Source organism: Schistocerca americana, chromosome 7, assembly GCF_021461395.2.
Source record: "Schistocerca americana isolate TAMUIC-IGC-003095 chromosome 7, iqSchAmer2.1, whole genome shotgun sequence".
Lineage (NCBI taxonomy): Eukaryota > Metazoa > Arthropoda > Insecta > Orthoptera > Acrididae > Schistocerca > Schistocerca americana.
In genome coordinates, this window is record NC_060125.1 from 360,208,655 (window position 1) to 360,223,220 (window position 14,566).

The 14,566-nt window shown below is 44.2% G+C and overlaps 1 protein-coding gene across 1 annotated transcript in view; it reads right to left on the reverse strand.

The window, feature by feature from the left end:
• Positions 1-14,566, reverse strand: part of LOC124622224 (juvenile hormone esterase-like) — a 103,891-nt gene that overhangs the window by 77,340 nt on the left and 11,985 nt on the right. Inside the window, exon 3 of the mRNA XM_047147877.1 lies at positions 7,479-7,764. Within this exon, the coding sequence (XP_047003833.1) occupies positions 7,479-7,764 (286 nt within the window). The remainder of the gene's footprint in view (positions 1-7,478; positions 7,765-14,566) is intronic.

Here is a 14,566-nt window from a genome sequence, read left to right on the forward strand (position 1 = left end):
GAACGATCTATTTGAATATATTAGCAACGGAACCAACAAGTACTACAGTCAAAATTGCAATAGAAAAAACTGGATAAAAAAATGCCAAATTTGTCGACGTTACGGGACCCGAACTTAGAAAATGGTTTGGGCTTGCTATCCTTATGGGAATTGTAAAAAAAAGCAAGAATCGATGATTATTGGTCAGCGAATCCGTTGATAGACACACCGATATTTCGGAAAACGACATCCCGTAACCGATTCAGACAAATATTATAATTTTTACATTTTTCCGAGAGCAACAATAAACCGGAGAATGCCGACAGGCTTTTCAAAGGGCAATTCGTAATTGATTATTTTTCCAAAAAGTTTAAAGAAACCTTTAATCCAAGGCAAAACATCTCAGTTGATGAAGGAATGATACTGTGGAGTGGGCGGTTAAATTTTAAAGTTTACAGTCCGTCGAAAATTACGAAACATGGCATACACATTCGGATTCTGTGTCATGTCTCATTCAAGATATTTAGCGGCGCTGGACAGCCTTTAGAAAAAAATAGTGAAGGAACTATTGACACCTTCTTATGGAAAGTGGCATCACCTCTACATGGATAATTATTATAACAGTGTAGAACTTGCAGAGAAGTTACCTGAAAAGAAAATTCGAGTTTGTGGAACGACATGGCAAAATATAGGATTTCCGGAAAAATTAAAGCGCGCAAAAGTCAATGAGTTTGAAGCTTGTAATCAACGGAAAGGTGAAGTACTCGCACGGGTATGTAGAGCTTCGGAAACTAAAATGATACGAATGATCTCTGCAATACATAATGCCACTTTGAGTGACACTCAAAGAAAATGTAGAAAAACCAATTGCACAATAAAAAAAATCCGAAGGTGTATTAGATTAGAACAAACACATGAATGGATTGGATCAGGCAGACCAAAGTTTGAGTTATTACCCTATATACAGAAAACCTAAAAAATGGTTAAGAAAGGTTTGCATGTCCCTCTTTAATTGCGCATTGTTTAATGCGTCCCGTACATGGCACTATTTCAATACAGATCACAAGAGTCTCCGATTTCACGATTTTTTATTGAAAGTGTCTGATTCGTGGAAGAAAGACCATGCACCTGCTTCTGAGCAAAACTTGGGCGTTGCCACTACATCGCGTACCAACTAATACTTATTTCCGAAACGAATAAACGAAAACGAAGGAACTGCCTTGTATGTTCCAGAAACAAAAAAAGGATAACAACAAACTTAATATGCAAGTCTTGTGTAAAATTTGCGTTGCATCTTGGAGACTGTTTTGCTGCATATCATACGAAAGAGAAGCACTAAGTACCAAAGACAATGCAAATAAACAAATATATGAAATAAACACATGTTGTATTTATTTACGTATGTATACCATCGAAGTTTTATGAAAGTAGGGGAACAGGGTTGTGATCGTGTGAGAACCAACGACGAGATTAATAAAACTTAATAATTTATGATCTCCCGATAATGTCAAGAACGGCCGGCGACAAGCCAAGTAATCCGAACTAGCACTGCCGGCGCCAAGGGAATATATATATACGAGTCGTGCGGACGGCAGAATGTTAATATTCAAATCAGTTATATCTAAGACTTACAGTCGATTAATTCTGTGGTGTCACCGCCAGACACCACACTTGCTAGGTGGTAGCCTTTAAATCGGCCGCGGTCCGGTAGTATACGTCGGACCCGCGTGTCGCCACTATCAGTGATTGCAGACCGAGCGCCGCCACACGGCAGGTCTAGAGAGACTTCCTAGCACTCGCTCCAGTTGTACAGCCGACTTTGCTAGCGATAGTTCACTGCCTACTTACGTTCTCATTTGCCGAGACGATAGTTTAGCATAGCCTTCAGCTACGTCATTTGCTACGACCTAGCAAGGCGCCATTATCAGTTACTATTGATATTGTGAATCATGTACTGTCAAAACCGACGTTCATCATTAATGGATTAAAGTTAAGTATTCCACCAGCTACGTCCGTTTTTCTAAATTCTAATTTCCTTGTCCTGTTCCAGTCCTCACGCCAGCCTGCGTGAGCTAAAACGCGTGCATTTCGGCCTCCTCTAGTAACACGGTGTTGGCTCTCCTGCCAACCACAACAAATTCTATGAAACACGCATCACCTAGTTTTCAATAGATACATAGTGTTTACTATTACCTACGACCTCCTATAATTTCCTGTCGTAATGTGTTATTAATTTACTCTAATGTCAGTTACTTAATTACACTTACAATTATGTAAAATAAATACTTGAATATTGTTGTGTCGTTGTTGTTGTGGTCTTCAGTCGGAAGATTGGTTTGATGCAGCTCTCCATGCTACCCTGTCCTGTCCAAGCCTCCTCATCTCTAAATAACTACTGCAACCTACATCTTCCCTAATCTGCCTGCTGTATAGATCTCTTGGTCTCCCTCTACGATTTTTACCCCCCACACTTCCCTCAAATACTAAATTGATGGTCCCTTGATGTCTCGGAATTTGTCCTATCAACCGATTCCTTCTTTTAGTCAAGTTGTGGCACAAAATTTCTAGTCTCCCCAATTCTATTCAGTATTTCCTCATTAGGTGATCGACCCATCTAATCCTCAGCACTCTACTGTAGCACCACATTTCGAAAGCTTCTATTCTCTTTTTATCTAAACTGGTTAACGTCCACGTTACACTTCTGTACATGGCTACACTCCAGGCAAATACCTTCAGGAAAGACTTCCGAACACTTAAATTTATATTTGATGTTAGCAAATGTCTCTTCTTTCGATATGCTTGTCTTGCCATTGCCAGTCTATATTTTATATCCTTTCTACTTCGGTCATGATCAGTTTTTTTGATGCCTAAATAGCAAAACCTATTTCCTACTTTAAGTGACACGTTTACTAATCTGATTCCCTCAGCCTTCGACTACATTCCATTATTCTTTTTTCACTTTTCTTGATGTTGATCTTATATCCTCTTTTTAAAACACTGTCCATTCTGTACAACTGCTCTTCCAAGTCCCTAGTTGTCTCAGACAGAATTACAATGTCGTCGGCAAACCTCGAAGTTTTTATTTCTTCTCCATGGACTTTAATTCCTACTCCAAATTTTTCTTGGTTTCCTGTACAGCTTGCTCAATGTACAGATTGAATAACATTGGGGATAGGCTACGACTTTGTTTCATTCTTTTCACAACCACTGCTTCCATTTCATACCCCTCGACTTTTATTACTGCCGTCTGGTTTCTGTAAAAGTTGTAAATAGCCTTTCGCTCCCTGTATTTTACCCCTGCTACCTTCAGAATTTGTAATAGAGTATTCCAGTCAACATTGTCAAAAGCTCTTCCTAAGTCTACAAATTCTACAAATGTCTTTGCTTAATCTAACTTCTAAGGTAAGTCGTAGTCTCATTACTGGTTCGCATGTTCCTACATTTCTTCGAAATCCAAAGATCATCCCCGACGTCTGCTTCTACCAGTTTTTTTCATTTTGCTGTTAAGAATTCGGGTTAGTATTTTGCAACCATGACTTACTTAAATGTTAGTGCGATAATTTTCACACCTGACAGCAGCTTCTTTCTTTTGGAATTGGAATTATCACATTCTTCTTGAAGTCTGAGGGTATTTCGCCTTTCTCATACATCTTGCACACCTGATTGAAGAGTTTTGTCATGGCTCTCTGACCCAAAGCTATCAGTAGTTCTGACGGAATTCCGTCTACTGTCGGGGCATTGTTTCGACTTAGATCTTTCAGAGCTTTGTGAAATTCTTCTCGTAGTGTCATATCTCCCATCTCATCTTCATCTACGTCCGCTTCCCTTTCTATAATATTGCTTTCAAGTTCATCTCCTTTTTATAGACTCTCTATACACCCCTTCCACCTTTCATCTTTCCCTTCTTTGCTTAGGGCTGGTTTAACATCTGAGGTCTTGATAATCATATAGGTGCTTCTCTTTTTCCCAAAGGCCTCTTAAATTTTCCTGTAGGCGGTATCTATCTTTCCCCTAGTGAAATATGTTTGTAAATCCTCACATTCGTCCTATATCCACTCCTGCTTAGCAGTTTTGCACTTCTTGTCAATCTCATTTCCTAAACGTTTCTGTTCGCGTTCACCTGCTTCATATGCTGCATTTTTGTATTTTCTCCTTTCATCAGTTAAATTCAATATCTTTTGTGCTATACAAGGATTCCTACTGGTCCTTGCCTTTCTACATATTTGATCCTCTTCTTACTTCACTATTTTATCTCCTAAAGCTATCCATTCGTCTTCTACTGTATTCCATTACCCAGTTCTAATCTACTGTTCCCTGATGCTCCCTCTCAAGCTCTCAACAACCTCTGATTCTTTCAACTTATCCAGGTCCCATCTCCTTAATTTTCTGCCCTTTTACAGTTTCTTCAGTTTTAATCTACAGTACATAAGCAACAAATTTTGGTCAGGGTCTACATCTGCCCCTGGAAATGTCTTATAATTTAAAATCTGGTTCCTAAATCTCTGTCTAAGCATTAAAAATCAATCTGAAACCTTCTCTTGTCTCCAAATCTTTTCCATTTATACAAACTTCTTTTGTTGTTGTGGTCTTCAGTCCAGAGACTGGTTTGATGCAGCTCTCCATGCTACTCTATCCTGTGCAACCTCCTTCATCTCCCAGTACCTACTGCAACCTACATCCTTCTGAAACTGTTTAGTGAATTCATCTCTTGGTCTCCCTCTACGAGTTTTACCCTCCACGCTGCCCTCCAATACTAAATTGGTGATCCCTTGATGACTCAGAATATGCCCTACCTTCCGATCCCTTCTTCTAGTCATGCTCTGCCACAAATTTCTCTTCTCTCCAATTCTATTCAATACCTCCTCATTAGTTATGTGATCTACCCATCTAATCTTCAGCATTCTTCTGTAGCACCAGATTTCGAAAGCTTCTATTCTCTTCTTCTCTAAACTATTTATCGTCCACATTTCACTTCCATACACGGCTATACTCCATACGAATACTTTCGGAAACGACTTTCTGACATTCAAATCTATACTCGATGTTAACAAATTTCTCTTCTTCAGAAACGCTTTCCTTGCCATCGGCAGTCTACATTTCATATCCTCTCTACTTCGACCATCATCATTTATTTTGCTACCCAAATAGCAAAACTCATTGACTACTTAAGCGTCTCATTTCCTAATGTAATACCCTGAGCATCATCCGATCTAATTCGACTACATTCCGTTATCCTCGTTTTGCTTTTGTTGATGTTCGTCTTATATCCTCCTTTCAAGGCCCTGTCCATTCCGTTCGTCTGCTCTTCCAGATCCTTTGCTGTCTCTGACAGAATTACAATGTCATCGGCGGACCTCAAAGTTTTTATTTCAACTCCGTGGATTTTAATTCCTACTCCGAATTTTTCTTTTGTTTTCTTTACTGCTTGCTCAATATATAGATTGAATAACATCGGGGATAGGCTACAACCTTGTTTCACTCTCTTCCCAACGACGGCTTCCCTTTCATGTCCCTCGACTCTTATAACTGCCATCTGGTTTCTGTACAAATTGTAAATTGCCTTTGGCTCCCTGTATTTTACCCCCGCCACCTTCAGTTTTTGAGAGAGAGTATTCCAGTAAACATTGTCAAAAGCTTTCTCTAAGTCTACAAATGCAAGAAACGTAGGTTTGCCTTTCCTTAATCTATCTTCTAAGATAAGTCGTAGGGTCAGTATTTCTTCACGTGTTCCAACATTTCTATGGAATCGAAACTGATCTTCCCCGAGGTCGGCTTCTACCAGTATTTCCATTCATCTGTAAGGAATTCGTGTTAGTATTTTGCAGCCGTGGCTTATTAAACTGATAGTTCGGTAATTTTCACATCTGTCAACTCCTGCTTTCTTTGGGATTGGAATTATTATATTCTTCTTTAATTCTGAGGGTATTTCGCCTGTCTCATACATCTTGCTCACTAGCTGGTAGAGTTTTGCTAGGCCTAGCTCTCCCAAGGCTGTCAGTAGTTCTAATGGAATGTTGTCTATTCCCGGGGCCTTGTTTCGACTTAGGTCTGTCAGTGCTCTGTGAAATTCTTCATTCTTCATGCAGTATCATATCTCCGATTTCATCTTCATCTACGTCCTCTTCCCTTTCCATAATGTTGTCCTCAAGTACCTCACCCTTGTATAGACCCCCTATATACTCCTTCCACCTTTCTGCTTTCCCTTCTTTGCTTAGAACTGGATTTCCATCTGAGCTCTTGATTTTCATACAAGTGGTTCTTTTTTCTCCAAAGGTCTCTTTAATTTTCCTGTAGGCAGTATCTATCCTATCCCTAGTGATATATGCCTCTACATCCTTACATTTGTCCTCTAGCCATCCCTGTTTAGCCATTTTACACTTCCTGTCAATCCCATTTTTGAGATGTTTGTATTTCTTTTTGCCTGCTTCATTTACTGCATTTTTATATTTTCACCTTTCATCAGTTAAATTCAACATCTCCTTTGTTAGCCAAGGATTTCTATTAGCCCTCGTCTTTTTACCTACTTGATCCTCTGCTACCTTCACTATTTTATCTGTCAAAGCTACTCATTCTTCTTCTACTGAATTTCTTTCCCCCATTCTTGTCAGTCGTTCCCTAATGCTCTCCCTGAAGCTCTCTACATCCTCTTGTTCTTTCAGTTTATCCAAGTTCCATCTCCTCAAATTCCCATCTTTTTGCAGTTTATTCAGTTTTAATTTACATTTCATAACCAATAGATTGTGGTCAGAGTCCACATCTGCCCCTGGAAATGTCTTATAATTTAAAACCTGGTTCCTGAACCTCTGTCTTACCATTATATAATCTATCTGAGACCTTCTTTTATGATTCTTAATCCAAGTGTTAGCTATTATTAAATTATGCTTCAGCTGAAACCACTGCAGTAATAGCGCTTGGTTAGCCTGAGCGAGGCAGGTCATCGACAGTTCCTGTCTCTCTGTATCTCCTCCATGTCCGAACTACATCGCTTTGGTTCACTCCGAGACGCCTGGTCACTTCGCCTGTTGAGAGCCCTTCCTGTCACAAAGTCACAATGCGGACGCGATCGAACCGCGGTATTGACCGTCTAGGCTTGGTTGAACTACAGACAACACGAGCCGTGTACCTCCTTCCTGGTGGAATGACTGGAACTCATCGGCTGTCGGACCCCCTCCATCTAATAGGGCTGCTAATGAATGGTTGTTTACATCTTTGGGCGGGTTTAGTGACATCTCTGAACATTCAAAGGGACTGTGTCCGTGATACAATATCTACAGTCAACGTCTATCTTCAGGAGTTCTGGGAACTGGGGTGATGCAAAACTTTTTTTGATGCGTGTTGTGCGGTTGGATTTATATCGGCAAGGGACTATTCCACGTTGCCTTAATTCCGCTAGGTGTTTGCCCTTGGCTCCAAAATCTTGATTTCTTTAAAATTTTCTCATCTAACACCTCACGCTATATGGAATCACAAAAAAAGCGAAAATGATGTGATTTACTTACCAAGGGCTCCGAGACGGTAGGCGATTGTGACTAGCACAACGCCCTTCTCCACGAAGCTGTGCGGAGTTGCACCCGAAGAACTACCACCCTTGAAGGCTCCACCGTGGATGTAGACCATGACGGGGTAAGGACCACTCTCTGCAGCCGGCGCGTAGACGTTGAGGTAGAGACAGTCTTCGGAGCCGGTAGTGATAGGTATCAGGCCGTAAAAGAGGGGCTGAGCGCAAACATCCGCGAAGGACAGCGCGTCTCGAACCCCGGACCATGAGGCTGACGGCTGTGGGGCCTGCGAACGTCAGCACACGCTCAAGTGGCTTGTCGTATTACCAGTCGCCACGACCACACATGCTCACGGATCATTGTACGATTTATTTTTGGAAACGAAACATTTAAAATGACATGACAAATCTTATGGAATATCTTTGATATCGTGTCGGACCTCCTTTTGTCTGGCGTAGCGCAGCCTCTCAACGTGGCATGGACTAAAAATGTCGTTGGAAGTCCCCTGCAGAAATAGGGAGACATATTGCCCCTACAGCCGTCCATAATTGTGAAGGTGTTGCTGGTGCTGGATTTTGTGCACGAACTGATCCCTCGATTATGTCTCATAAATGTTCAATGAGATTCGTGTTGGCCGAATCATTCGTTCGAATTGTCCAGAAAGATCTCCAAATCAATCGCGAACAACTGTGGCCCAGTGACATGGCAGACTGTCATCCTCAAAAATTCCATCGTGTTTTGGGAACATGATGTCCTTGAGTGGCTACATAATCATGATAATCAATGATCGTTTCACTTGGGCCAGATGACCCAGTCCATTCCATTTAAACATAGCCCACACCGCTATGCCTGATTGTTACTTGGGTCCATGACTTCGTGGCGTCTGCGCCATACTCTAAACCTACCGTCAGCCCTTACCAACTGAAATCGGGACTCATCTGGCCAGCCCACGGTCTTCCAGTCGTCTGGTGGCCAGCCGATGTGGTCACGAGCCCAGGAGAGGCGCTGCAGGCGATGCCGTAATGTTAGCAAAGACACTTGCGGCGGTCGTCATAGCCCATTGGCGCCAAATTTCGCCGCACTATCCTAACGGATACGTTTGTCGTGTGTGTCACATTGATTTCTGTGGTTATTTCACGCAGTGTTGCTTTTCTATTATCACTGACAACTGTACGCAAACGCTGTTGCTTTCGATCGTTAAGTGAAGGTCACCGGGCACTGCGTTGTCCGCGGTGAGAAGTAATGCCTGAAATGCAATATTATCGGCACACTCTTGACACTGTGTATTGAATTTTCTAACGACTTCCGAAATGGACTGCCCATGTGTTTAGCCCCAGCTACCATTCCGCATTCAGAGTCTGTTATTTCCCGTCGTGCGGCCATAATCACATTGCAGGCCTTTTCACGTGAATCACCTGAGTACAAATGAGAGCTCCACCAACGTACTGCCCTTTTACACCTTGTGTACGCGACACTTCAGCCACCTGTGTATGTGCATATCGCTACCCCAAACTTTTGTCACCCCAATGTACTTTGGATCAGCTGGATATGGCATATCTAAAGAAACTTGTTTCTCCTGCATCCAGTTAAGGCCATTATCAAGCGATGAGGCGATGTTATAAAGCGTCAGACTGATGTCTCCTGTGGTTGACTAATACTGGCCTGGTGTGCTTATACAAGGTGAATTTTCCTGCTAGTTTTGGGAACATGATGTCCTTGAGTGGCCACATGATCATTTCCACTCAATGATCGGTTCACTTGGGCCAGAGGACCCAGTCCATTCCATTTAAGCATAGCCCACACCGCTATGGGGCCACCGAACTCTAGTGATTGACTGATGGGAGGATAAGGATAAAAAAGGTCTAATGTACTTCTGTCCGGAAACGCATGGTTTCCATGCTAGAGACCATTTATTCAATCAGATATTGTTACACAGACCGCGATCAAACGCGCGTTGTACTATGCAGCCACAGTTACAGTATGTGTTGAAAATGATTTCCATGCGCCTCAACGCATGTGCACGCGCTGTAGCATGTTGTGTCTCACTTCGGCCAGGCTGCATCCAAAGAGTGTCAAAGGCAGCATGAATACGGTGCTCCAGTGTCTCCACATCTATAATGAGCTCTGCTTACACGATAATTTTGATATGGCCCCATAACCAGAAATCGCAGGTGTTGAGAACCGGTGAACGAGCAGGTCATGCAATTGAATCCCCTCATACGATCCATTGACCAGGGAAGATACGATTGAGATGCGTCCGGACGCTAGCAGCGAAGTGGGCTGGACCATCATCACGTAGCAGTCACATCACCCTTCAAATCATCAATGGTACTTCTTCCAGAGGGGAGGCAAAGTCACCCGCAAGAAATACCGATAGTTACTTGCTGTTAGGCGCCGTGGAAGGAAAAACTGGTCCCAAAATACGGTCACCAATTATGTCGGCCCATGCATTCCGGCTGCACTAATGCTGATGATCCGCTGTGGCCATACCATGGGGAAATTTGGAAATTTGTGGTAAGGTCTTATGGGACCAAACTCCTGAGGTCATCGCTCCCTAAGCCTACACACTACTTAATCTAACATAAACTAACTGACGCTATGGACAATACACACATCCTTGCCCGAGTAAGCTTTGAAAGGCAAACATACGTCAGAAAAAACAATAAAACTACGTTAAAAAGAAATACATCTCTAACTATGCTTCAAATTCCAATGAATATCTTTCACAAATTAAAGCAACTCCTGGTTCACATATAACATTTTAAGTGAACGGAAATTTCGGTATCAACCACTGCCTTGTCATACCAGAAATACTATTTGTGTATTGCTTGAAGCTAGTAAACTGAACATAATTCTTGCATTACATAAGGAAGAAAAAAACACATTACAATGGAGAATCGTATTTCCAATGCCCTCACTGTTCCGTCATCCGGGTATGTCTTCTTGTAAGTACTATGTATCCACCGATTCTTATCTTCCGTTCATGCTTTTTTCGCATCGATAATTTTACTTCTCCTACCCTGGACGTTCCAGCTGTGCCCTGGCTCTTGAAATGCATTTCCATAGGAAGTTAGAGAAATACTGTCGGTATTTCGGATTGTTCACGATTTTTAGATGTCGTTCCCGAAGAAAAGTCCAGAAGTCCTTTACATTCTTTGGGCCAGTTCTGAACAAACAGAGCACCGTCTGGCCTCGAAGCCTCATTACGGCATTCGTTTTGGTACTTGGATAGTAAGTCTCGTCCGGGAAGAATATAATCCCTGGTTCAATGTTGTTTTGTCCTATTCGGAGAAAGAAAGGATCATTCGTGTTGCCAAACGCCACGCTTCTGCCGAGGCGCCGCACATGAGGCGGAGTTCATCGTTGACCAGAGTCTGGCACAGAGGGCACAATGGTGAATCTGTCATATGAATCGCGTGGAGTTTGGATCGGGTGACATTTTTACCATTTACTGTTAGGTACCAAATTGTACGTGTCTCTGCGTCTAAGGAAACGTGGTGTATCGATCGCCATATTACTTGCCAATTGGTATGTGGATGCTTCTTCTCAATAGGATTGCTGTGTCGTCCGGTCGTTAGTATCCGATATATGTCACGCACCGTTGCAGGTCTGGTTCCCTGCAGAGCTGTCTGAACCTAGCTGTACTCTATAAAAGAAGTGCATATGTGCTAGAGTGATGGGAGATGTGCTGGACCGCCACTGGCGCCATTCAAGACACTGGTGCTAGTTCTTCTGATACGATTCCCGTCAGACAAGTCTGACGTCGTCTCCACAGTTCTAACATTGTGCTGATATATAGTGCCACCGCTCGATCACGAACATGCACAAGACCTAGTCCGCCCCTACTAAGAGCGAGGGTAAGGGCGTTCGTATCTTACTTTAAACAGTAGACCTGCACTCACAAAGGAACCGAACGCCGCCATTAATCGTCGTGCTATCGTCACCGGCATTGGCAGTACTTGAGTGAAATGCGGAATTTGTGACGCCAGGTAGGTGTAAACATACGTGACCCGCTGGATCATGTCTAATGCCCGTGCGATGTTCCCTCTAACGCCCGTCCGGACTGACTGTAGTAGTCTCTTGTAGATGTACGCTGCTGTGCGACATATGTCGTTGGTAAAAACAATACCTAGGATTTCAAGGTATCCACGAGCCGTAAGGGTGCTACACATTCTTCCGTTAGTCCAACACCAATATTCATCGCTACATACTTGTCCATACTTATACGGCTGCCAGTGGCATTTTCATATTTGCGTACCCAATCTAAAGCCACACTCATACCGTTTTCATTCCGTACTATCAGCACCAGATCATTCGCATATGACTTGCACGTAAATGTATATCCTCGAAAAGTCAGTCCTGTCAAGCGGTGTCGTAGGCCGCAAAGAAACGGGTTGACAGCCAGCGCATATAATGTCGTTGATGAGAGACATCCTTGTCTGACCGATCTCGCTACGACTAGAGATTTGGTCCTACGGAGTAGCCGCAGGACTTCTTCAAGATATTTATGGCTAACTCTATCAAAGGCTTGATCAAAACCTATTGACATTATTGCTGCATGGAGGCGGCACGTCTTTGCTAGGGCGATCAAATCGCGATATTCAACAAGCGACGTCTGGATGTTATATCCGCCGAGCGAAGTTTGATCAAGAGAGAGTACTTGCCGCAATACTCTTCGGACGCTTGCTGCTAATAATCTGGTGAATATTTTAAAGTCGCAGCTGAGGAGTGTCAGTGGTCGGTAGTCCCGTATCCGTGTACCACCAGAGGGTTTGTGCATCAGGATTATCAGCCCCTCCACAAAAGCCGGCGGTAAGGGCACATCAGGAGACATTAATTTGCGGCAGTTAGTAATCCATAGTGGTGCGATCACATAGCTAAAGGTCCTGTAGAATTCCAGAGGGAGGCCATCTGGTTCAAGTTGTTCAAATGGCTCTGAGCACTATGGGATTTAACTTCTGAGGTCATTAGTCCTCTAGGACTTAGAACTACTTAAACCTAAGTAACCTAAGGACATCACACACATCCATGCCCGAGGCAGGATTCGAACCTGCGACCGTAGCTGCCGCGCGGCTCCAGACTGTAGCGCCTTGAACCGCTCGGCCACCCCGGCCGGCGCGGCGGCCGTCTGGTCACTGAGATTTGTTCACCGCTCCTCTACTAATGGCCTCCATCATTTCCTCCTCCGTTATCACCTCCATCAGTTGTGATTCCGCCTCTGGATCAATGGTGCCGAAAATCATATGCGTAACTTCGTTAATGGTCGCCGTATGGGTATCCACTACGGTGTAAAGTTGAGCGTAATGTTCTACAAAGGCATTGCCTATGTCTTGTTGCGATGTTAGGTGTCTACCATCATCCGTGTCCACAGCTTGTACTAGGGCTCTTCGTCGACTTTTGTTTTCGTTAGTGATGTGATACATCGATGGGCGTTCTCCTGCAACCCGATCCAGAGTCCGCGCACTGACCACCGTACCTTCGAGGTAACGTAGAATGATTGATATAATTTTGGCCTTTGCTCGTTGTACCGTCTCTTGCCGCTCCGGAGAAGGCATTTGTTCGGCGCATTCCCGCAGGACCGTGAAATAGAAGTCCATCGTCTGACGTCGCCACACTGCCTACTCGCGACCATATGTCATCACTGCACGGCGCACCGCAGGTTTGGCGCAACCCATCCACCAACTTAGGGTCGTGGGATACGACCGAAGGCGTCGTTAGCAAGATCTCCAAACATCTTCAACGACGTTTCGACAAGCTGGGTTACGCAGAAAGGACTGCGGCTACGCCACACTTGCTGTCGGCGGAGGGAGATTGTACATATTAATGCTGTGTGGTCGGTATAGGCTGTAGGCTACAGCTCTGCTTCCAGGACGTCAGAGTTAAGAATGCATGTGACATAAATTCGGTCGAGACGACTAGCGGAATGACTTGTCGTATACGTGTACCCAGGACGGAGGCCATGGACATGTTACCAGATGTCAACCAGATGCATACTATGCACCAACAATCGTAATTCTGGGCATGGGGTATATCGAGGAAATTGGTCTTTCGGTGCAAGTACACAATTAAAATCGCCACCTAGGATTAATCGGTCGTGTCGTCCTTGGAAGAGCGGGGCAATTTCGTCTGCGAAGGAGCGGGAACGCTCTCACCTCCTGTGTGTACCGGACGGTGCATAGATGTTCAAAATCAAATGGCTCTGAGAACTATGGGACTTAACATCTGAGGTCATCAGTCCCCTAGAACTTAGAACTCCTTAAACCTAACTAACCTAAGGACATCACACACATCCATGCCCGAGGCAGGATTCGAACCTGCGACCGTGGCAGTCGCGCGGTTCCGGACTGAAGCGCCTAGAACCGCTCGGCCACCGCGGCCGGCTGCAAAGATGTTGATGAGTCGCACATCAAGTACTGTCAGTGCTAATTCCCGTGCCGAAGGTATGTACAGTACATCCTCCGGCGTGATGCCTTTCTTAAGAAGTATTGCTATGTCGCTGCCAGTTTCGGAGGCGGGTGGTAGGTAGGATACGTACCCGTACATGACAGGAAATTCATCTGCGTATACTTCTTGTAGGAGGACGACGTCGATGTCCGCTGCTTGGAGCATGTCTTTGAATAAGGACATCTTATCGGTGACCGTATATTATTGATACTGATAGAAGCAAGCCGATATGTTTGTCTTCGTTCCGTCGCATGTATATCGCCCATGAGAGCTTACGCCGCCTGCTGTTGTACTGGCACGTTACGTGACCCTGTCCTGCCCGCTGTCTTGGTTATAAGTGGAACCAGCTGCGACTGTCGGTGGGTCCCCTTCACAATCATCCGCCCAGTCTCCTCGGGACAAGTTTTCCGTGGGCCGGAGCTCGCCAGCCCCTTCTCTGTTGCTCCTCTTCTAACAGTTGGGAGTGGCAGTGGATTGCAGGTTGTGAAGTTTTTCAGGTCGCTCTTGACGTATGCTGCTGTCGAGACGGTGATGTTCTGGATGAGCAGTCTCGGGTCCGTCTGTAAGTTGGCAGTCTTCCTCGGTCGTTTCTTGATCGTCGTCCTGCATACGTATTAAGGAGTCGTCCGACACGGTTAGAAGTC